This window comes from Callorhinchus milii, unplaced genomic scaffold (assembly GCF_018977255.1).
Source record: "Callorhinchus milii isolate IMCB2004 unplaced genomic scaffold, IMCB_Cmil_1.0 Scaffold1, whole genome shotgun sequence".
NCBI classification, from domain to species: Eukaryota; Metazoa; Chordata; class Chondrichthyes; order Chimaeriformes; family Callorhinchidae; genus Callorhinchus; species Callorhinchus milii.
Window position 1 is genome coordinate 21,336,434 of NW_024704742.1, and position 25,370 is coordinate 21,361,803.

General features: G+C 41.4%; 1 protein-coding gene across 1 annotated transcript in view; it reads right to left on the reverse strand.

Annotated features, from left to right (window-relative positions):
* The window catches only part of frem3 (Fras1 related extracellular matrix 3), an 85,490-nt gene that overhangs the window by 19,107 nt on the left and 41,013 nt on the right, over nucleotides 1-25,370 (reverse strand). Inside the window, 2 exon segments of the mRNA XM_007899218.2 lie at nucleotides 20,729-20,980; nucleotides 24,112-24,237. Coding sequence (XP_007897409.2) covers nucleotides 20,729-20,980; nucleotides 24,112-24,237 — 378 coding nt within the window.

Here is a 25,370-nt window from a genome sequence, read left to right on the forward strand (position 1 = left end):
TTAATGGTCTTTCAGGCTAAATATAGTAGAATTTCAGCTCCCACAAGTCAAAATAGCTGTTGTCACTTGCTGGCTGAGGCATAGAGCCCTGAACACCACGTGTGATGGCAAAATAGTAATTCCAAGGCATGATATTATTTGCCTAAATAGCTGGCCTCCTTCCAACTCTGTTAAGTGTAGGCTGTTCACATTTCTGACTGATTTATATTAACTACCTTCTTAATAACCCGATCAGTGCTGAGGGCCCCCAAACTGAGTGGGAAGCAGTTTCTACACTTTAAACCGGTTCCGAGGCAAAAGACCGCACAGATAAAGGAGCCATCAGAGCTGACGGAAAGCTCCACAACAGGGATTTTATTGCACCTCGCTGAGTTTCCACAGCAGCAATAAACTATAAATATTGCTCACATTTTGCCCAAATCAGTTGTACTGATCACTGGGAAGAAGAGGCACACAGCCAAGACTATCGTAGGCATTGGACTGTTTCAAAAAAGCATCTGCTTCAATTCTGTGACTGTCTCAATCAACTCTTGCACCTTACTTCTCTTTTCGAATAGTGCCATGGGATTTTTAACATCCACCTGAACAGGCAGATGGGACTTTGTTTTAACTCTCACCCAATGGACGACATCTCCAACATACCCCCAGCACTGCATTTGAGTGTCAGCTTAGACAATGTGAGTTCCAAATCGGGATATGGGACTTGAACCCACAACCTTGTAACTCAGAGGCAGGAGTACTACCAACTGTGCCAGGCTGGCACGCAACATATTCCTCCTGCATATCTTGAAGGTACTGGAGTGAGGATTTTTGGGTGTCAGTTTCTCTCCAGTACCTTTCCCAAATGGCCATTGGTATCAATTGAGTATTTGTCCATGGGGGTGTCATAGCTGAACCCAATCCTGTCCTCTGCCTGTGATCACACATTTTCCAGCAGCAGTCACAGACAGTGATTAGAAGAGGGAACCCGGACTGATTTTGTTTTGCACTGACCTTGCCTGCAGTCACCTTGTCACTGGCCTGACTTACACAATTGCATCCTGGTATAACGTGGTGCTTTGGGGCCTTGAAATCAAACTGCCTTATAAAAGAGCTATGTAGTGGAAGCCAGAACTGCGCCACATTTCTGGTATACAATGAGGTGGCAGTACACCCTCACCATACATGACTGTGTATCCTGAAGAGCATCATAACAGTGGCTAACCTCTTCTATTGTCATTACAACATTATGTTAAAGCTCGGAACCAGAAAACCAGGGCTACGTTGATCTTAATGGGGTTTGATTAAAAGTCAGTTTTAAGTATCCTCATAATTTTGCCTGTCGATAGTTCAGATTTATTTACTATTTGCACACAAATAAACAAAGCTTGGCAAATGTTTTAAAAGTTTAAAACTCCAACACCCTCGTTCCCCAAGTGTGTCCAGTTCATTTGATCTTTAATTCCTGAATTGAGGGAGAAACCTCACAAACACAACACTCCTATGGTAAAAATCGATCAGTCTGCCCAAATGGCACATAAACAACAAATTCCTGGGAGCACTTAACCTGGAGCAACCGAGTGCGAAGGATTAAAACAGCCCTGTGGCATTTCACTTGCCGTTTGACTGTGATCCAGGCTGATTAGATGTCTTGTTATTATACGCTGCACTTTCTAACCTTACACTTCTTATTAAAGTCAGCACATAAATCCCTGCATTGAACACAGTATCAATTAGCTCCACAATAATTTGTGTGCTGGGATTCGGCTGCACTTGGGGATCCCTAAATATTTATGCTTTATCCTTTGAACAGAATGAAGCTGCATTTCTTTTTGTGCCACACCTAACATCATGCTTTGATTTCACACGAAAAGCCCACAGGCTGCTTACACCTGTAGAAGTGTTTAATCCTCGCACCTTGAGAAACAGAAAAAAAAACCACATTCTAAATAGAGCTGAAATGTTTTCCACAAAGAATCTTTGTCCTAATCGAGGCTAATACCCAGATGGTGGCGTGAGATATTTGTTGTATAACATAACTGACTGCATTAGAGCATATTACTACACATCATAGTTTGTGCCCTGCGACCCGTTCGGTGCCCTGCCTTGCCTATAACTTACCTCAAAATAGGGGGGCAGCAGTTTAGCCATGTTAACAACCCCAGTGCCTGGAACACTCAGAGTGAAATAATCATCTTCAGAAGAGTGCACTGTACCTGATATATGCGAATATTGCTAGCACCAGATGCCTGTCTGTTTGCTAAAGAGTTTACTCATCAGCTTGTCTACTTCCCTGTTGAAGCTAAATATTAGTCTCATGACAGCTAAAACGATTCACATACCAGCAGAGATTAGCATGAAGATGTCATTCTGGAGACGAGCAGAGTTCTCAGGGACTTGCAGATTTAAGCAAAGGGAACTCAGCCGGAGGCTAACTTGTATCAAGTCTCTCTGGTTCAGAAATTATGCGCTTAGTACATTTTACAAAATGGACCCAGGGAATACACATGCACTGTGTGATCAGCATTTGACAAACAAACTTGATGTTGCCCACTCTATCTAATCTATCATCTATGGAAGGTTTTCAGCCATTCTGCCCCCCATTCTCTGGTGCTCCATCGGGGACTCCTTCCGACTTGCTCCCTCTCTCTGTACCTCTCCAAATGTACCTCTGTGACTGCAATTTAGGTATCACGTCCTCACTATGATACTGAAACTTTTTCATTCTGGAGAGAGAGGCAAATCGTTAAGGAGGGAGAGGCCGATCCAACTCCTAACAGGCACCAGGAATTCAGACACTTTACATTATGGATTGCAGATAAATACAGAACGTGGATTGATGTCAAGATCGTCACCTTCACATACAAATCCCTTCACCTTCCTACCTCACTGAACTGCATGGACCCCATTCCTCTACTCATTAATTTCTCTTAACTAACATGGACCCGCTGCACATCCTCCAGCCCCTCCACACCACCATCAGTGGCCATGTCTTCAGCTCGTACGCGCCCAACCTCTAGAACTCCCTGCTCAATCACTCTGCTTCACCTGCTTTTCATCTGTCTTTAAATCTTATCTGAAGAACTTCCTGTTCGACTGCGCCTACTGTAAAGGGTGACCAGACATCCCCGATTTCCTGGGACAGTTCCCAGATGAGGAATTGCGTTCCTGGGGCCAAATTTGGCCTGTTTTGAGTTCAGCAACAAACTGAGAAAGAACAATAACATTCTAAATAGATACACTCATCAGAGAAATACAGCCGTTAATCCAACAAGCTTCTCCAGTATGGCCAGCATCAAGAATCGTGGCGAATTCATTTTTTTTAATACATGTCTTTCTAGATTTGGTTTGCAAAATACGATCCCCCTCAACCGTGGTCTCCTCAACCCTTCCCTTGTCCCTTGATTGGCGTTCAGCCCTGTAACTGCATAACTGCTCCCTGATCTGCCCTGAATGAAGGATGCTACATAGTAAATCCGGTTTGTTGCATAAAAATAGTATTTGGTTATTATCCATATAATTCAACTACGAACATATTTAAACAAACACCAAAATAAATAATCAGTCAACGGATGCTGGGGATGAGAAGACTGACAATTCTTTTCAACGGCCTCCACAGAAACCTGCTGAGCATTTTCTTTTGCCTTTTGTACCATATTCTGCATAACAACAATGTGTTTTCTTACATGAAAATACTGGGGCACAGACACATGTCAAATACATTGGCTGTCAATTCTGTCCCTTGTGTCTCATTGTTTGGCAGCATTGGCTAGATCTTGAATGTAACATAATGCTCCGTAATTCAACCTCATTTAGGATTCAGGAAGCAGACCAGCGATCCCCAAAATTTACATGCAGTTTACAAATCGGTCTGGTCTGTCTTGAATAATTTATTGTGAAGTCCCAAGTCTCATGTATCAACTTGATGCCAAATTAGCTTCATAATTAATCAATTTAACAACAGTCCACATGGAATATAGAATGTGATTTACATTGTTGACATATTTAGAAGAGATTTTTACTGCGATCCTCTTATTAGGGGATTAATAATAATCTTTGCATTTGATACAGCTCCTTTCACAACAGAAGGACTCAAAACACTTCTCGGGATTTACTGTAAAGTGCCGTAACTGTGTATTTTGTAGGCGACCCTACAAAATACACACTGTAATTGCTGATTGCAATTTGTAATCCACAATGTGTGTAACATCTCTTTCAATATTATGTGTGTGTGTATTCTGTACTTCCTGATTCAGAGAGGTCTAGATTTACTCTGTTTATTTCAGAGCATGCAGACTTTGGTAATTCTTAAACACAACCTTAATTTTGAAGCTAGTTTTCAGTTTTTTTTGAGAACTACGGAGATCCTCCGCACCTCAAGCACTGGCAGCATCCACGGATGCAGTCCACCTCACCAAGCCAGTCAGGAACCTGGGGCATCATACAAGATCAGTTTGGATGAACGATACCCCAGAGAAATGCCATGCTCAATTTAATCAACCGTTTTTAAAGTACTTAACTGATGATGGCCTTTATAATAATAATAATCCTTGCATTTGATATAGCGCCTTATCACGTCTTCGAGACATCTCAAAGTGCCTCACAGAATGTACTGTAAAGTGAATTGACTGTATATTTTGTGGGCGAAACACAGCAGCCAAATGACTAACAACCAGATTGCTGCTTACTGTTAAGTAAACAGAGGAGTGTGGAGTAAGGAAACTTGCCCAAGGTTTCACCCTGCCAGGAATCAAACCCAGGTCTCTTGTTTGCGAGGCGAGTGCTCTAATCACTGAGCTACAGGAAGCCACAAGGGAAATTTATCTTCACATCTTCTTAATAAGGAAACGCAAGATGCATTTCACCTCAAAGCTCAGCAACATTTGATATGCTCAGATTCAAGTATTAAATGACATCCCTCTTTCAAGCTGATTGCAGATTGCAGATCTAGACTTCAGATCACAAACAAAGCGAGAAAAAGACCATCTGTTAATGGTCTTCTCTTTGATCCAGATACCAAACCCTTTCAATGATCTTAATGTTTGTCAATAACTTTGGGTGCAAGCACTAAGTGCCAGGAGAATGTGTCAACAGCTCTGATCAGATCAGCCATTGCCTGCCTCAATAGAAGATTCTTTGTGCAGAGACAAAATGAGTCTATTCGTTCTTTCCCACATCATCAAGATCTTCTTTATGCTCTGTACGTGTATTTTCAATACGTTAATTGCTTTGGTTTCACAAAAACAACAACTTGAGTTTTATAATCATCCCCCGTGCAGAATAGCATCCCAGGAACAGGTGTCTGTTTCACTCAGTTGCTAATACAACCGTTCCCTCTAGATCAGTAAGCTGTGGATTCAAACTCCGTTTAGAGACTTGACATAGTCGAGGCTGACACTTCAGCACTGGGAGAATACTGCATTGTTGGATGAGATGCTAAACAGAGAGATTTGTACTGAATCATGGTTACAGTCAGCATGTTGCGGTGATTCTGTGGAACAACAACATGCAGTTATATAGCGCCCTTCACACTGAACAGCTTCTTGGAGCGCTTAACGTGGTGGAGCCTGACGCCGAGCTGGGGGTGACTGTAAGCATGGTTGAAATCATAAAATAACAAGGACACAGAGCTGCAAAACCCCACGCTGAAATTTATGGCATCGACTGTTTATAATTAACCATAAACAAAATCATGTTAACACAAGAGGATTTATATCACAGATTCCCAATGGAGGCAATAATGTAATCTTTCTCTCGTAGCTTGATGCAACTTAAAACCATTACCTGGATTACTGCCTTCTAATCTACTGTGATCTACCTTATACCTCTACACTATTTGGGAATTAGACCCATGATTGGTAAAACATCAGGTTGACTCTTCACCTCTCTATTTGGTGCAGTACAACACTGCAGACTAAACAATGAGCAGGCACAGTTGGCAATGGAGTGTTTTTTAGGTGGAAGGATTGACAGGACAACTGTAATTAAGGTACTTGTACTGAAATTCACCTTACAGTCATTGCAGGACTCTCTTATTGTGCCTAAACTTGTTTTAAACAAAATTATGTTTTTTTAAACAAAATATATTTTTATGATCCTCAACAAATATATTATAATTACAGCATTTGTTAAAGTCAGCCTTGACCTAACTGGGTTTCTGCTGAAGTGTGTACTTGAAGTATGGCGATCAGAAACAATCAGATCAGGACACATGTCACCCCCTATCCACAAGCAAGCACTTCAAAGGAATTCACAGAGAAGGATTTTGTATTTGGGAACTAAATCCACTAGCTAAATTTCCATCTTGAACATCTACCTTGAACAGCATGCAACTAGAATAACACATTCAGACAGACCCCAGATCAGGTGTAAGAAAAGGTTTCAGCATTGTGTTAATAAGTCGACACTGCACACTACAGTGAGATGTCTGTCCAATTCGATGGATTTTAAGTATAATATTCTCTGTATAGTGTAGTACTTTGTCACTTTCTTCTGTTATCAGGATAATTAAAATAGGCGCTCCAAGTGCACGCACACAGGCACACACCAAACTGCTTCTTACCCCCTCTCGGGCTGTTTGCATTCAGTATTCAGAATTTTACAATGATTGATATGTATCCACCTTTGGGCTCACTCTTATCTCTGCTGTAATCTCCTACTGGCACCTGATCTTTCTTTCATTTGTTCCTTGCCTGTAGGTTTTCTGTGGTTTAAGGAAGGCTTCAATTACTGTCGGAATAATTGTTCCTTAGACGTGCAGCAGCTTTGGCACCACAGTAATTCCAGTAATCACAGTGTAGAGCAATGTTACGTATGGAGCTTATAAAACTAAAAAAGTTTTAGTTTGTGGTGAAAACGCAGCATGGCTGTAAATCTTAGTCAAAGAGGCAGACATTTCTTTCCAATAGAAATTTCTACTTGCTTCTGAAATGTTCTACTGTATTTTTTTAAAAATGTAAGAACTGATGAATTGGCACCATCTGTTTGAAAATGTGCCTCTCTGGTGTCAAATCAGTTGAAAACCAAGTTGTTTTCTCTTTATTTTCTTTGAGACTAAATGTTTGCTAGTCTGTAACTGTATATTGCAACATAAATCTAGTTTTATGATTTATTAGGACCTCAAAGCGATCAAAAGCAAATGAATATGATTAATTAAAGGTCAATAAACAGTGAATAGGTACTTGGCTACAACGTAGACATATAACTAATGCTGTAACTATAACTAACTAATTTCAGGCTTTGGTGGATGTACCAGTGTTTGGCACTCACTGGCTTGCCTACTGGCACAACTTAAGACAATCTATTCCGGCAGCAAAGCAGGTTACAAAAGTCATCAATAGAAAGAGTTGGAAAAGAAACTTCACAAACTACTGCATCCATCCTTTGCAAGATCTAGCAGCTCTGCGAGGTGTCAAGGGACTCGCTGAGCTAGATCTGCAAGAGCAGAGAATTGCTGCACTGTGGGGCCGGGTGACCAGCCGCACCGCGGGGCCGGGTGACCAGCCGCACCGCGGGGCCGGGTGACCAGCCGCACCGCGGGGCCGGGTGACCAGCCGCACCGCGGGGCCGGGTGACCAGCCGCACCGCGGGGCCGGGTGACCAGCCGCACCGCGGGGCCGGGTGACCAGCCGCACCGCCGCACCGCGGGGCCGGGTGACCAGCCGCACCGCGGGGCCGGGTGACCAGCCGCACCGCGGGGCCGGGTGACCAGCCGCACCGCGGGGCCGGGTGACCAGCCGCACCGCGGGGCCGGGTGACCAGCCGCACCGCGGGGCCGGGTGACGTGTTGGGACATTGGATTCTTGCCCCTCAACAAGAATCTCAGTTTTGAAGAACTGTTCTGTTTAGCATTGAGCAGAGACTTTGCAAACAAAGGCAAAACAGGTATCCACTGATGACGTGTCCTTCAAACTGTTATAACATGTCAAAACTCATCACTTACTGGGTTTGCCAGCAGCTGAGACTGTGGTCTTGTGCTCTTTAACTTTGTAATGATAAAGAAGATGTATGAAAGTACAATAGAAATGCGGTGGGGGAGTTTGTTTTGTTCCATTGCTTCAGACTTCTAATGAATGCTCGGTCGGGCGACTGAATTTGTCAACATGAGTGAAAGACCGAGTGCAAGTCAGTGAAGTGAAATTCCTCGCCGCTTCTTGTTCATTTCAGGCAGGGAGGGAATAAAAGACTGTTTGAAGAGATGATCACCTCCTAAAATGTTTACAGCCAGGCCGTGAAAAACAAATCAACTTCAGTTTCCCATTAGAATTCCTTGCCAAAGTCAAAGACGCCCTTCCCTACCAGCCTCTGTGTAAAGACCTACTCAGTAGTACAGATGTAGGCTCACTCTCTCACACCAAGAAAACCACCAACACTATAGTAGTCAAGCTATTCAGATGTTAGCGCACCCTTACTGTTGTAATATTAAACAAATCCACTAAAATCAATGTGAGAATCACAACTTACAATAGAAACATTTCAACACTGTCCTAGGCCTTCAATTCTCTTTGTCCTTTTGCTAACATGATAACGTTATTTCTACTTAATTTGGATTCATTTTTGACTTTGAAAGATTTCACTTACTGTTCATTTAATAATAATAGTTCTTATATTTACTTTAGCCTTTTATCACCTTGAAATGTTGTCATAGGCAAACGTGGCAGCCAATTTTGCATACATACAGTCAGGACGTGAATGATTGATTTAACTGTTGGATTGTTAGCCAGGATACTGGGACAAACTCTCTTTTTTTTGAATAATATCGTGGGTTCTTTAATGTTTACCTGAATAGGCAGATGGGATCTCATATTAGCAGTTCATTCTGCTGCACAGTATTTCTGACACTGTGTTGGAGTGCCAGTCTAGACCATCAACTCAAAGTCTCGATGTGGCACTTTAACCCGCAACCTTCTGAACCAGAGGCAAACATGTTACTAACTGAGCCAGACTTCATCCCATTGGCAAATCATCTTTCAATGTTCTGGATCAATGTGCCAATGACCTTACTTATCTTGTTCCAGTGTTCCCAGGAGCAATCGTGTGAATATATGCAAATTGTTTTGTAAAATCTGATAAAAACCTGAAGGCTCTTCAATTCACCAAGTGAGAAGATAGAACAAGGTTATCAGCCTGCAGATTATTGAGACAGGTCAACGACAACAACTTGTATATATATAGCGCTCTTCACATGGGGTAGCATCCTGGAGTGCTTGATGGTCAGGCAGTAGAGACAACCAGAAATGTCAGTTCATGTAAAGCTAATATTTATAACCAATCCCACTATTCAGCAAAGCAAGGGTGAATTTGTGTTCAGTGGGGTTTTAGCGAGGACAGGAAAAGTTGCCAGAAGAGTTTTCAAGACCAGAATAAGAAGCCATGACCAGCCAATGACGAAGCCATGAAAGAGTACCACACATTAAGTTCCTTGGTGTGTGATCACTGTATACCACATGGCAAGTCAGAAAAGAAATGTCACTGTCAATTTTAATCTTAAACTTCAAAACATAATATTAAAATCAAAATGGTATTACGTACATTGATTCTATTGATGTCTGTACGAACACCCACCCATCCCCCCTTCACTCCTCCCCAGTAATAATTTTTCTATGAAATATGCAATAGCAAATAAGACCTTAAAGTGCTATATAGAGGTACTATATAAATTTGAATCTGTTGTTGTATGATATTTAACATTGGGAGAATATCTGAGACTGCTTCTCAGGTTTTACAGTAAAGTATAGTTTTACAAACTGTATATTCTGTAGACAAATGCAGCCATCTATTTGTGCACAGCAATATGCCTTAAACAGCCTTGAAATGAATGACCCTTGTTATCTGGGGAACGTTGGTCATGGCACATGAAGAAACTCCGTTTTCTTTTAGAAACAAGCAAATGGAACCTCAGTTTGGCCGAAGGATAGTAACTTTGATAATTTCCCCAGCACTATATTGGGGTGTCTACCCAGACTGTGAGTTCAAAGTCCCAATGAGTTTCTCCATACCCAAGCCAACAATCTCACAGATAAAATGATCATTGACTTCATACCTATTCAGGGAATATTGCTGTGTGCAAATTAGCTGCTGCGTTTACCTGCCATAGACTAGACTTGACTGCAATTGACAATCGTTTAGAGATATTTTGACGTAAAAAGTACTATGTCAAATGCAAGGATTACTAAACTCTCCTGAAAGACATCACAGCAGCAGATATAATTTTCATACTTCAAATGTGACTGCTCTAAGACAATACAAAATGTCACAGGAATGTTCCTAATAAACAGGATTTAACGTAATCTTAAACACTCTGCCAAAAAATATCAAGCTTCAAAAACCTTCTCAAACGTATCCCATTTCTTAACAGCTTCGGCGGCAAGCTGCTTAAAAGCTGACCAGTGTTCCAGAAAGAAGCACCTATCAGATGGACATCAAAGTCCATTTACTTGCGTAAACAATTGAGCCAATAAATAGCTCTTTAAGCATGTGTGCAGTAACCAAACAGTAAAAGCTATGATACTTAATGGACTCAAAACAAACTGCTTATTGAAGATATTCAGAGCCTTCCTTATCGGAGAGTGGGCATTTCCTTACATCACTCATTTCCTTACATTCAAATGCTTTGATGACCAGACTGACTGAATGAATCTCTTCTCTGTACATCTCCTTATACTCTCCCTTCCTACTTTTTTTAAATTTATGAATGCCAGATTTATTTTACTGCTGTCTCACTCACTAACCCTCTCTTGGTATGATAGTCCTGTCTATTCACTTAACTTGAAGTCATGTCCACTTACTGTGTGTTTTAGGAGACATTAAGATCTGTGTTTGTTCTTCTATATGCGTTGTACCTTCTGTGCTTCACGTGTACTCTCCAATTAAGTAAGTCAGCTAACAAATGTTCCCTTGTTCCCCAGTAGGCCGTTTTGTGCTTGGTTCCTTCATATTAAATTACTCAGTGGGAGAGCAGTCAGTCCTTGGTTTTAGATCAGCACAGAAATGCATACTTAACTGTTTGCACTCTGGCTTAGCCAAGGATGACAAAACCATTCTTCTCTGGCCAGTGCACTCATGTGATGTGTTACCAGGTGGTGCAATGTGGGTTATTCCCAATGAGGCTGAGTAAAGCCAAGCTGGCCCATTGCTTCCTCAGAGGGAAGAAAGGAAACAGAGGGTGAGACAACCCAAAGTTGTTCTCAGTCATCTCCCAGCAAATGTTTCAAAAGCTGCAGCAGCACACCCTGTGTCCTCTGTAGCTGGCAATGGTAGATAAAGTACATGACCTTCAGGTGTACAGAGAACTGTCCAGACCTTATCTTGTGTATTGTGTTCAGGTTTGGGCACCACACCTCAGGGAAGATGTACTGGAAGACATGCAGTGCAGATTCATTGGAGTACCTGAACTGAGAGGGCTGTATTATGAAGAGTGATTGAGCAAACTTAGCTTATATTTGTGCCCAGATGGTTGAGGAGTGATCTGTATAAGGCATTTAAAATGATAAAGGGGTTTGATGAGGTGGAAAGAGAGAAACTTCTCCCCCCGCTAGAGAAATCCAGAACGAGAGGACATTACCTTCAAATTAGAGCTAAACTAAATAGTTTGTAAATGCTGGGTCAATTGAAATATTTTAGGCAGAGGTATATGACTGTTTGGTCAGCAGAAAATCAGGGGATGTGGTGAAAGGGCAAAGAAATGGTATTAAGGTAACGATCAGCCATGATCTAAGAAAATGTGGAACAGGCTTGATGGGCTGAATGGTCTACTCCTGTTTGTATTTTCTTACATTCTTCTGAAGCTGAGACAACAGACTCAGATGTAACCACAAGAGGGCAGCACCGGCTTTTTAATTCTTAGCACCACTGATTATTAGCTCAGCTTCCTCAGCACGATCCCAGTGTCAAACCCAGGGACCTTCTTATGCTGCATTTATCATTGGAAATATATTAATCTTTTCCAGCTATCGATCTTGCAGATAGTTCTGAAATATATTTTGGATTAATAATGTAAAATATGTTACTGCTTATTTTGGGGCTAGATTCTAATAGATTTCTATTCAGTGCTCTATGGGTTTTCAATGCGGTCTTTATTATTTTGCTGACAATCTCAGTCTGTGGGATTGATTTTTCACCCACAAAATATAAAGTTAGTTCATTTTACAATATATTCTATGAAGTGGTTTGAGACGTCTTAGCGACGTGATAAGGCGCTATATAAAGTGCAAGGATTATTATTATTAGGATTCGGAGGGCGGAGACAGGACAGCGCGGGGAGGAGCCGAGGTCCAGCAGAGTGTATAAAGGCCAGCTGAGGAAAACAGTCGCTGATTCGGAGGGCGGAGCAGAGCCTCTGCAGAACAACAACAAGTGACAGTAACGTGACGTCACACTCAAAAGACAGAACCAAGATAAAAACCGAAAAAGAAACACTTAAATAAAAACCATAATCCAGAGTGAGAGAGAGAGAGGAGAGAATAGCATGGCAGGTGTTGTGCGATGACTGCAGTACGTGGGAGTTGATGGAGGGCAACCTGAGTCCGGGCGACTACATCTGCAGCAAGGGTCTGGAACTGGAATCCGAGATGCAGACACTGCACAGCATTAGGAAAGGTTTCATCCAGGAGAAAATCACTCCCCTGAGGTAAATGTATAGATCCTGCTACTAGTCAGGGACAGGATAGTCAAGCAGGTAAGGGGACCCCAGAGAGAGTGGTGGAGAAACCTCAGGCTTTAACCTTGTCCAACAGGTATGAGGTACTTGCGACCTGTGTGGAAAGGAATCTGTAAGGAGGAGGATGGACAAAATGACCCCAGCACCTCTATACAGGAGGCCACACAAGTGGGGAGAGCAAAATGGAATGTGGATGTGATAGGGGACGAGACAGTCAGGTGGACAGGCACTCTGCAGCCGCAACCAAGAGTCACGAAGGCTCTGTTGCCTTCCTGGCGCCAGGGTTAAGGACATCTCTTCAGGGCTGGAGAAGAATTTGAAGCAGGAAGGGAATGATCCAATTGTGGTGATCCACATAGGAACCAACAATATAGGTAGGACCAGTAGTGACGACTTAAGGTGTGAGTTCAATGAACTGGGAATGAAATTAAAAGGAAGAACTTCCAAGGTGATAATCTCTGGATTACTACCTGAGCCACGCTATAGGAACAAACAAATTAAAGAGTTAAACGCGTGGCTGAAAGAGTGGTGTGGGAGGCAGGGGTTTCGTTTTATGGGCCACTGGCACCAGTATTGGGGGAAAAGGGATCTGTTCCATCGAGATGGGCTCCATCTTAACTGTCCTGGCAAAACGATTAAATAGGGAGATAGACAGAGCTTTAAACTATTAAGGGGTGTGGGGGAGGGAGGGAGGTTTACAGCTACAGTTAAACATAACCCAGCATTGCAAGGAACAGTCATGACTGTAGAGCAGAGTAGTGACTTAGGAGATAAAGAACAGACTGTGTCAAGCAGGGACAAAAAGCTCAACAAAAGGAAATAGGGCATTAACGTGTAGGGGAAATAGTAAGAGGTCAAAATTAAAGGCGCTATATCTGAATGCACAAAACATTCATAACAAGATAAGACAAATTAAGTGCACACATAGACATAAATAGGTATAACGTAGTGGCTATTACTGAAACGTGGTTACAGGGAGACCAAGGGTGAGAGCTAAACATTCTAAGGTATTCAACGTATAGGAACGATAGGCAATGTGGAAAACGAGGTGGGGAGGTAGCCCTGCTAATAAAGGATGAGATAAAAACAGTAGAGAGGAAGGATTTTAAATCAGAAAATCAGGATGTAGTCAGTATGGGTAGAGGTAAGAAACAAGGGGCAGAAAACACTAGTGGAAGTAGTTTATAGACCTCCAAACAACAGTTACAGTATTGGGCAGGGTATTAATCAGGAAATTAGAGGAGCATGTAGCAAGGGGAATACACTAACAGTGGGTGATTTCAATCTTCATATAGACTGGGAAAACCAAATTGGCAAAGGTAAATTAGAGGATGAGTTTATAGAATGCATTAGAGGTAGTTTTCTAGAACAGTATGCTGAGGAACCAACCAGGAAACAGGCTATCCTAGATCTTGGTTTGTGTAATGAAATAGGGCTAATCAGCAATCTGGAAGTTAAGGCTCCTCTAGGGGAGAGTGACCATAAAATGATGGAATTTAACATTAGGTTAGAGAGTGATATAGTTGAATCCAAAGCAAGGGTCTTAAATCTAAATAAAGCCAACTTTGCAGGTATAAGAGAAGATTTGGCTAAAATAGACTAGGAAATTAGATTAAAAAATGACAGTAGAGCAGCAATGGCAAACATTTAAAGATATAATACATAATTCCCAGCGATCACATATTCCCTTGAAAAATAAAAATACTACGGGAAAAGTGATTCAATCTTGGTAACTAGAGAAGTTAGGGAAAGTATAAAATTAAAAGAAGAGGCCTATAATACTGCCAAAAAGAGCAGTAAACCTGAGGATTGGGAGATCAGCAAATTTAGAGATCAGCAAAGGAAAACCAAGAAACTGATTAAGAGGGAGAAAATGAAATATGAGAGTAAACTAGCTAGGAACATAAAGGCAGATTGTAAGAGTTTTTACAAGTACATAAAGTGGAAGAGACTATCAAAAGTGAATGTGGGAATAAAGAAATGGCAGAGTCATTAAACAAATATTTTGCTTCTGTCTTCATGTTAGAGGACACTGAAAACTTACCGAAAATAGATGGGAACCAGGAGGCTAATGTTACTGAGGAACTTAAAGAAATGAACATCAGTTAAGCAATAGTATTAGGAAAATTGATAGGATTAAAAAAACGATAAATCCCCTGGACCTAATGGCCTGCATCCTCAGGTTTTAAAAGAGGTGGCTGCAGAGATAATAGATGCTTTGTTTTTGATCTTCCAAAATTCCCTGGACTCTGGAATGGTTCCCATTGATTGGAAGGTGGCAAACATAACGCCAATATTTAAGAAGGGTGGGAGACAAAAAATGGGGAACTATAGACCAGTTAGTCTGACATCGGTGGTAGGGAAAATTCTGGAGTCCTTAAATAGGGACGTCGTCGTGGGGCACTTAGAAAATCATAACATGATTAGGCAGAGTCAACGTGGCTTTACGAAAGGGAAATCATGTTTAACAAATCTTATAGAATTTTTTGAGGATGTAACTTGCTGCAGTTGTATAAGGCCTTTGTGAGACCGCACCTAGAATATTGTGTGCAGTTTTGGTCTCTTATTTAAGATACTTGCCTTAGAGAGGGTGCAGCATAGATTCACTAGGTTGGTTCCTGGGATGAGGGGGTTGACCTATGAGGATAGGTTGAGTAAACTAGACCTATATTCTCTAGAATATAGAAGAATTAGAGGTGATCTTATAGAAACCTATAAGATTCTTAAGGGTCTTGACAGGGTTGATGCCCTGAGACTGTTTCCCCTGGTTGGAGAATCTAAAACTTGGGGTAATAGCCTCAATATTAAGGGTCAACCTTTTCAAACTGAGTTGAGGAAACATTTCTTCACTCAGAGGGTAGTGAATTTGTGGAATTCTCTACCCCAGAAGGCTGTGGATGCTCAGTCCTTGAACATATTCAAGACTGAGGTTGATAGATTTCTGAAGGATAGAGGGATTAAGGGATATGGGGATAGGGCGGGTAAATGGAATTAGGTTAGACGATCAGCCATGATCTTATTAAATGGCAGGGCAGCTCGAGGAGCCGAATGGCCTACTCCTGCTCCTACATCTTATGGTCCATTATTTTCAGAAATCGCTGGTCAATCTGAGCAAGAGAGTGAAATAAGTGAGATTCTCTTCATTGACTCTCTCCTCAGAAACTAACTTCAGTTCTATGCTCTTCTGCACCTACAGCCAGGGGTTATGATGTTAAACTGGTTTAGTACAATGTTGGGGTCTAATTCAGAGTATTTTTTTAAAATGGGATTCCTTTAATAAAAAATTTGAGTCACATAAATGGGGTGTCCTTCTGTTACATAGACACATGTCACACTAACCCACTAAACACTGCTTTGAAGCAATCGACTGAACCTGAGTTCCCAAAGCCAACAGGCATTCTACAAAGAATGTACAATACAGAAACAAACCAATTAGCCCAATCAGTCTGTGCCGGTGTTTATACTCCACATGAGTCTCCACCTATTCCTTACCCCCTTTCATACCCTTCTATTCCCCTCTACCTCATGTGAAAGTCTACTTTCCTCTTGAATGCTTCTATGCTATCTGATTCAACCACCGCTTCAAGCAGCAAGTTCCACAATCTCACTACTCTCTGTGTGGAGCAGTTCCTCCTAAATTCTCTTTTTGATCCTCTCGTCACTATCTTATATTTGTGCCCCCTGGTTACAGACTCCTCAACCAGTGGAAACAGCCTAGTTATGTTAACTAATGGGATTCCTCAGTAAGAAATTCCATTCCAAAATGCCATGAATTAGATCCATTGTCTAGGTAGCATATGTAACATGTTGCTTCATTTGTATGTATGGCCATCGTCTCAACAACACACGGCTTGCATTCCTATAATGCCCTTCACATGGCATCACTATAGCATCTTGGAGTACTTAAAGCGGCATTAGTACAGCTGTACTTTTCTTTGTCAGGCGGGTATCTAACAAATGCGGAAACCTGTCATCAACAGTGCCTTAGAGTGCTGTGGACCTATGTGACTCAGGAACCAAAAACTAAGATCACACGGAGGGTCGACTTGATTTGGGTCTTCCATTTCTCAGATATGTCACCTTGCTGAAATTACATGACAGATATTCTTAACAATCACCAGATTGGACTGAGAACAAGTACTTTTTTCAATGAAACCTTAGGAAAGGGGGTGATGCACATGAAGCACCAAGGATGTGAGGCAAGCACCTTTGGTTTACACAAGTGAAGGTAGGAGGAGGAGAAAAGTGTGATTGTTTGCGTACATGGGAAGCAAACAAAGAATAACATTTTCACTACAGTGACTGCTTCCAATAAACAGACACTGAAGAGGTGTGGGAGACTTGAAGAGTGGCTGAACTGCTAAGTAGATTGCCGGAAATAAAAGTGTGGGCTCATGTTCTGTGATGCTCCTTTTAACCTCCACAATTCCCTCTTTATTTCCTTCTTCCCGTTCTTCAAACTAGATTTTTGTGAACAAGATAGGGATTCCTCTCAATCCCAATAACAGGGTCTCATTGACCCCTGTACAAGTAAATAGATGTCCATTAAGTTGGCCAGTCATTCCTCATTGTACCAAATCAGGAGAATCCCTTCAGCTAATTGCTGAATTTCATGGCACAGTTAACAGGAACCCCTTCATCAGGGACTTTCACCTCAATATCAAGCCACTTTGTCCCTGAAAACATCTTTGCAATCTCCTTAACATTATACAGTGATTTCACTTTCCTGAACAGCTACAGTAGACGTGCACTGTACATTGATTTACCCAAGAACTCTAATTTGTCTTGTAAATTGACATTGATAATGATCGCAATGAATTGTGTGTATTGTGCTCTAGCCTAACTCTGCTTTAAAGTGGGAGTCCACTTAGATATCTAAGTATAATTTAAAGATTAGCTGCATAGAATACTATAAGATCTGCACTCTATGCTTTGACAACAGAGCTTTTCTTGTCCATGATATTTGGAAGTCGGGATGACAGAGAGATCAGGACAGGTAATCCTGCCCCGTGAATCTGGCTAATAAACTGTCTGAATTACAAAACTGCTGTGGCACTCATGCAGTGGGGGTAAGAGAGCAAGAGTCGGAGAAAGAGAGAGAGAGAGGATAAATTAAAAATGTGGCCGTCTTACAGATTGCGGAATTAAACAGTTGGATAATTTAATTGATGCTTCAGTCTGGAGGAAAACTGGGGTAAACAAACACTCCTCTTGCAAACAGGAACATTGCTGACACTTTGTCATCAGGAAAAGTATCTCCTGACAGGTACTGCGTTTTCTGTTGGGAAACATTCCTTGTTGTTCCTTTTGAAACACCATTAACTTTCTTTAAATGTTAGCCGTGGCACACACTCACCAGTCAATCATAAGGTGGGACCTGGGATCGATATCCTGAAAATTGCTCCCTGAATCTCCACTCCCATCTGCCATATCAAGCCAGATATTTAGTATAAAAATCTAAAGAAATGAACCTTTTTCCATAGATTTCCTGATCTGCAGGGTTGAAATGTCACTTTTAGACCCAAAAGCTTAGTTTTTCAGAATGGGGATTCCTTCAGACTACTATTGTCTTGAGGCCACGAGAGAGGGGGAGATGGGAATTTATGTTGCCGATAACTATATAATAAGCAAGATTTTATAACATATTCCTCATGATAACTATCACAAAGATGTTGTCTTTCTAGTGAGTTGTTAAACCCAGGGTCTGTTCAAGTCGACATTGATGATATAATAGCACTGTTCGAAAAGAGTTTTTCTTGGTGTCCTGGCCAACAATCCCCCAAATTAAATTGGACATTTAATAACAATAATAATCCTTACATTTGATATAGCGCTTTTCACATCGGGAGGACGTCCAAAAGTGCTTCACAGAACACACTGTAAAGTGAATTGACTGTATATTTGTGGGCGATCGCGGCAGCCAATTGCGCACAGCAATGTCCCACAAACAGTCGTAGATTGAAAATGACCAATTTATTATTGTTTTTGTTTTTGGAGGGATTATTATTAGGCTCTGTGTGGAGTAAGGAAACTTGATAGTTTGTGTGACATTGCTGGTACAAATTGGCTGTTACATTAGCCTACAAATTCAATCACCTCACATTACAAAAACTGTGAAGCACTTTACGGCATTTCAAAGTTGTATCAAATTGCAAGGATTATTATTACTCAATGTTAAAATATTATGTTAAAAATTATTACTCAATATTAAAAGAAATTAATCTTGTACATCTAACAGTACCTCCGCTGTGAACAGCTTCAAACATCGAGCCTTATCACGAGACATTTATCATTCTTAGCCATTGTTTTTAAAGTTACGCTATTGCCTGTTCTAGTGATCTCCTGCTAAAAGATTGAAGTACATTCTTCTCCCCTGACATAGTCCCAAGAATAAGCCAAAGGGCAGGGCAGTGAGGGCTAACCTCTGCCAAAGCACAACATGCCAACAGTCAACAGCAACAAAGCATTGTGGCTTTAGGGCAGATCGCTCAGAACTAAGTCTCGGAGCAAACACAAATCAAACAGTTACGTTTCAACATGCCTCTTGTCACAACTGCCGATCGTGCATATGCAAGTGTCAGAAGCATAGATTTCATCTGGAAAAGAACTGTTCTCTTCACGATGATTAGACTTAAAGTGCTCTTCCTGCACCCAGGTCTTCAGGTTTAAAGATTCTGTGTCACTTGGGATCTCGAGCCCAAGATTAATTTTATACCAGAGAGAAAAGGATGAAAATTTCAGATGAAGTTTTCACAGAAACATGAGGGTCCCAAACTTGAGTTTGAGTTCAATCTGAATTCATGGAACTCACAGAGTCAAGAGACCTAAGATTCACCCAGCCTGCCTGATATTTAAGATTACACAGAATTGTAGAATATTCTGCAAAACAATGATAATTTGGAAACCGGTTCTTTTGAAGAACTGAGAAAGAACGGCTTCCAAATTAAAGGCTAAATTTAAGAATTTTCTTTAAGACAAAATGATCTTTAAGGCTAACACTAAGTGGAATGTTATGCCAATGTTTCCAGCCCAGAAGGAGGCCATTCATCAGATGGTGTCTGTACACAGGCCGCCGAAACCCTCATACACGCCTTCACTACATCGAGGCTCGACTATGCAAACTCACTGCTTGTCGGCCTTCCCAACTCCTCCCTCCACAGGCTGCAGATCATCCAGAACTCTGCAGCCCATATCCTCACCAAATTCCATGACCCTATCACCCCCATCCTCACCCAACTCCACTGGCTTCCCATCACACAGAGGATACAGTTCAAGATCCTGGTCCTCACCTTCAAAGTCCTCCATGGTCTTGCTCCCACCTACCTCTCCAACCTCCTAAACCCCTTACCACTCTGTTCGCTCCCTTCGCGCAGCGGGCTCCAGCCTTGCTCGCCCCACTATCGGTGGGCGGGCCTTCCGCCACTTTGCACCCACCCTCTGGAACTCCATCCCGCAGTCCCTCCGTCTCGCCCCCTTCAAGACTCACCTCAAGACCCTCCTCTTCGGCCATGCTTTCGATTTCCCTGCTTCCCCCCCTGCCCTCCACCCTCCCCCACCCCGACCCTCAGCTCGGGTCCATCTGTCCAGCGCCTTGGGACATCCTCCCGACATGAAAGGCGCTATACAAATGTAATTTTGCTGTTGGTGGTGGTGGTGCTAGAGTTGAACCCCATTATGCTACACAAAATCTTAACTATAATGAGGCGCGATAGCAGATTTGACTGTAAATATATATCTAATCATTCCAGAGGTCATCAAAAACCAGACACATTGAGCAAGCCACTGGGTGCATGTGCAGTAAAAGGGAACCACAAGATAACTGCATGATAAACAAGCTGATGCTATAGTGAAGTGCATTATAACAGGGCGACATTGTAGCTTTCCCCACTGGATAATGCACTCTAATCCCATTCCCCTCGGTGCGTGGATGGATGTTTGTGATACAATAACATTGCCATGTTTGATTCATCCATTTGATTCAGATTACCTCGTATATGTATAAAAAATGAATAGAATATTTCATCAAAAAAAATCAGGAAAAGGACAAAGATCCCAAGTCAACATCAAACTCACCGCCAACTAATTACTTACCATCATCTGCGTCAGGAAGAATGAGCACGCGAGCAGTGGGGTAGTGATTGCCAATCTGACCGCCCATGGGCATGCTCAGTGTGATGTTGAAACTCTCTTCTTCTTCATAAAGAGAATCATCGATGACAACGACACGACAGAACTTCTCCATCTCGTCCTTGTCGAACCGAATTACACTGGTGTGATCCTCTGGGCGGGTGATATAGTCAGAATAGGACAGGACGGAAGATGGAATTGTGCCACTTGCGCTACCTGATAAAAAAAAGGGAGAAAGACATTGTATCTATGTAAGTTAGCACAAAGAAATAGATGTACAGACTGAACCATTGCTTTTTCTTTCTGTGTTCAGCTTCCCCGACTGCCATTACTCTCTTTCACCCTCTCTTCGTGCCATTGCTATCCTCCCCTCTCTCTGTCCTCTCCTTCGTCTCCTCTCCTTCAGTGCAATGTGTTAAGTCAGCATGGCTCAGTTCTCAGTTGGTATTACTCCTGCATCTGAGTCAGAAGGTTGTGTGCTCAAGGCCCCACATCGGAACTTTGAACTCATGTAGTCGAGGCTGATCTCGAATACAGTATTGGGGGTCTGCTGCATTGTCGGAGGTGCCATCCTTCAGGTGTCTGCCTGTTCAGGTGGACGTTAAAGATCTCATGGCACTATTCAGAAAGAGCAGGTAGATTTTCCCGGTGTCATGGCCAACAATCCCCCTGATAAAATTGATCATTCAGTTTGTGGGTCGTTGACACAACAGTACAAATTGGCTGCCACGTTTGCCTATAAAATAGTCACTACATTTTACAGAATATCCCGTGAAACGCTTTGTGATGTCCTCCTAACGTGATCGGCATTATATCAAGTGTGAGGATTATTATTACTGTTGCTTTTAGGTAATGTTATGTAATTAGAAACCTACCAAACTTAATTCAAGCTTTCACCACAGTGGTGAGATTTTAGTTTGGAGCTCAACTTCAAATGCTGTTTGCTTATATAAGTTTGCTTCCATTTTAGCTGTAAGGTTATCTATTGTACAGATTTTATCTAATGTGTTTAACTTTTTTTCTAAAAAAAATAATCTGGTTTACAATAAAGTTTTTTTTTAATTGGCAGCAGATATGTTCAATAATCCATCTTCAATCCCTTCTTATTGATAAACAACTTGTCCTGAAAATTTCACACCCTCTGTCCTTAGACAACATGAAATACCAGTATCCATTATGACTGATAGATCCTTTGTTGTTGTAACACAGGACCACAGAATATCGCTCCTATCACTGTAATCTGGGAATAAACACTGAAATCGTATTGGGCTATATTTCTGGTGCAGATTCAGAAATGCTAGTGCAGTCCTGAAAGAGTTAAGTTAATGAATTCTGCCTTTCGGTTTGTTTTACTACATGTGGTGGTCCTTTTACAAAATAATAGTATGTCTTCAATAGACCACCCTGGGGCATGCGAGGGTCAAGCAAACCTGATGTGGTAGGTTTAGAGCAGCTTCCTTTGATGTGCTTGGACAGGATAACAAAGAAAAATTGTTGTTTGCAGGCCACTGCATGAATAATTTATAAACTACCTGTGTTAGAGGTTGGAAAGGCTGTAACTGTTGAACTTTTAGATGCAATCTTTTTTCTCTCAGTTAAAATGATAATACATTATTCCAGGAACAATCTAAATTTACTGTCTGTTACCATATTGGGGTGAAAAATGTGACCTAACCAAAACACATTCACTGCATTTCACAGCAAACTTGCTAGAGTATATAAAAGAGAAGGCACTAAACATATATAATGCAAGGACTGTTATTACAATTGTCATTTTCCAATCTTATTATCGTATATATGTTAGAAAAACCCCAAAAGAAAATGATCATTTGTCAGGTTTTAAATTGGACAGTTCTTAAAGAATGTTTGATCCAGTGCCATCTTAACACCTTCAACATTTAACATGTAAGAATATGTATATAAAATATGTTTTGTTAAAGGAAAACTAAGGAACTCACTGTCTTTTTGTGAATGTGTTCAGAAAAGTGCGCTGCTTTCTATTGCTGCGCTCCACTCTGGACAGGGGAGCATACAATACATCGGAGTATAGATCGATTCGCTTGACATTGGGGGGAAACAAATTATAAGCTCTTGAGAGATAAAAACAAAGCAAAAAAAGTGAATCTAAGAAAGATCAGCCGTGAATGTGAAATGGATGGAGCAAAGGGGGAGGTCAATGGGCCTGACCCTGATCTGCAAGAAACAGACCTTCAGAGATTTTCCGTGACCCGCAACATTTAGATATAAAGAGAAACAAATACCTGGTCTGTGCACTCCATGCTCTCTGATGACAACTAGGATGAACTATGGAATTTGTCATTTTCTAAAGAGCCCTGCTAGCTGATGAAGCTATCTCACAGGGACAAACAGGAAGGGAGGCAATTTGCACAGATGAAAGCTAAAAGCAATTTTATTTGGGCCAGAGGGAGTGGTAATTTTTAACTGTAAAACCACCAATGGAAAGTTTATTTCTAATTGTATGTTACTGAAGCATTACTAAACTCAAAATTTCAGCATCAATAGATTGATCTTCAATAGCAAAGTGGTTCTTAAAATGTAATGTGTCCTGTGCCCTTGGTGTAATGCAAAGAAAAGCAAGTTTAATTTAATTTGCAAATAATCTTCATTAACTCTGTTCTCTTTATCAAACATCTCTTCCCATGGCTTTGTCACTTTAATTTATTAATGGAAACATTTCTATCTGCACCAGACATCTTCCATGTTCTCGCTCTCTGGACACATCCCTTTTTGCTGTGACTTAATAGAATCAAACATCAAAGAGCACCAAATTAATAGTTTTTTCTAATGGGAATAGTGCCTTAAGGCACAGGACATTTTTTGCTTGCAAGGAACTTTATGAATGCATGCTACTCTTTCCATAATTTAATACAATGCTAAAGTATCCCATTCTCAATAAAGATGAACTTTTGTAGCTTCCCTGATGGACCAGTGGGTAATGTCACCAACAGCAGTACATTACTGGACTCTAGGTTGAAAGTTACATAATCTCTGGTAGAGTAACAATTGGAACTCTACAATGAGCTTCAGCCCATCGGTTCTTGGATATCCTTTCAAGCAGAGATCTAGTGAACCCAACATATTTTTCCTTTCTCTCTCTGGTTCCTTTACCTGGTTTCCTTTAAACTTGCATATAATTCATACATTGTTCATTTATTTTTAAATTCATAGATCTGAAACTTGACCTTTTCTTCCTGCCAAAGCATCCCTTTGTTAGTAAAGACTATCTTTGTATCTTCCCTGATGGGCAAGTGGGTAAAATCATCACCCGAATTCAGCACTAATCCACACAGATTGGCTAGTGCAGTATGTGTGCCCTATCGGCTCACCTTGCTGGGTAAAGCAGATAACCATGAGCTCCTGATTAACATCGCCAGACCTCCAAACAGGAATGAGGACCTCCCCAGTATCCTCCTCAATCCGATACTCTGACTGAGGAATGTAAACAGTCGATTCTGTTCAAAGGAAAAAAATGAGGATCAAATGATTGAACGGTACAAATGTTTCCTAATCGGTGTAAACTTTAAATATCAGAGTGAAATGTTAGAATGGAGAACGTGAGTGTTGGGGGTGAATGTCGGGTGAGGATAGAATTGGTCTTGGTTGTGATACCTTTCAGGATCAGATAATCCTCCTACATTATGCTCTTATTTGCGGAGTTGTGGAGTCCTGTAGCTCAGTGGTTAGAGCACTCGCTGTGCAAGTGAGAGACCTGAGTTCAATTCCAGGCATGGCGAAACCTTGGGCAAGTTTCCTTACTCCACACACCTAATAATAATCCCTCCAAACCCAAAAACAATAATAAATTGATCATATTCAATCTACGACTGTTTGTGGGACATTGCAGTGCACAATTGGCTGCCGCGTTCGCCCACAAATATACAGTCAATTCACTTTACAGTGTGTTCTGTGAAGCGCTTTGGGACGTCCTCCCGACGTGAAAAGCACTATATCAAATGCAAGGATTATTATTATTATTATCTATCTAGATTCACTCATGAAGAATGGCAATTTTTGCTCGGTAGTGAATGGTGTGCTGTCCTTGTAGTGTTACTGCTCGAGTCCAAATCCCCGCCTGTCCAGCGCTTTGGGACGTCTGGTAGATGTGAAAGGCGCTGTACAAATGTAATTTTGTATTGTACTGCAAAGAGTCAGCACCTTCACCAAAGCACGGCATAAACGGGAGGAACAAATAAGGGTAAAAGATGGCATTCGGAAAAAGATACTTGTGGAACACGGATGAAATTGGGAAATTTGTGGCACAATTTGATAAAAGAAATTCGGAAGAATCCTGATCCCTTAGCTTACCTCGTCGACAGCAATTTATTTTAAATGTTCTGCGACACTACCCTACGCGAAGGGTGCTATATAAATGCAAGTTGTTGCTTTCCATTCACTGACTGAGCTTTTCCGGCTTCTCTTGGCTGAGAAACAGGCAGATAGCAAAAGCCTGACCATGATTGCAAAATTTTGCTGACTTGCAGTTTGTCAATACAGCATTTAGAACCCTGCTGTAACTTTATGTAACATTATGTCTGTTCAGCAGTACCGTCCTTGGGGATATTTTTCTGTCACAGGCACAATCACA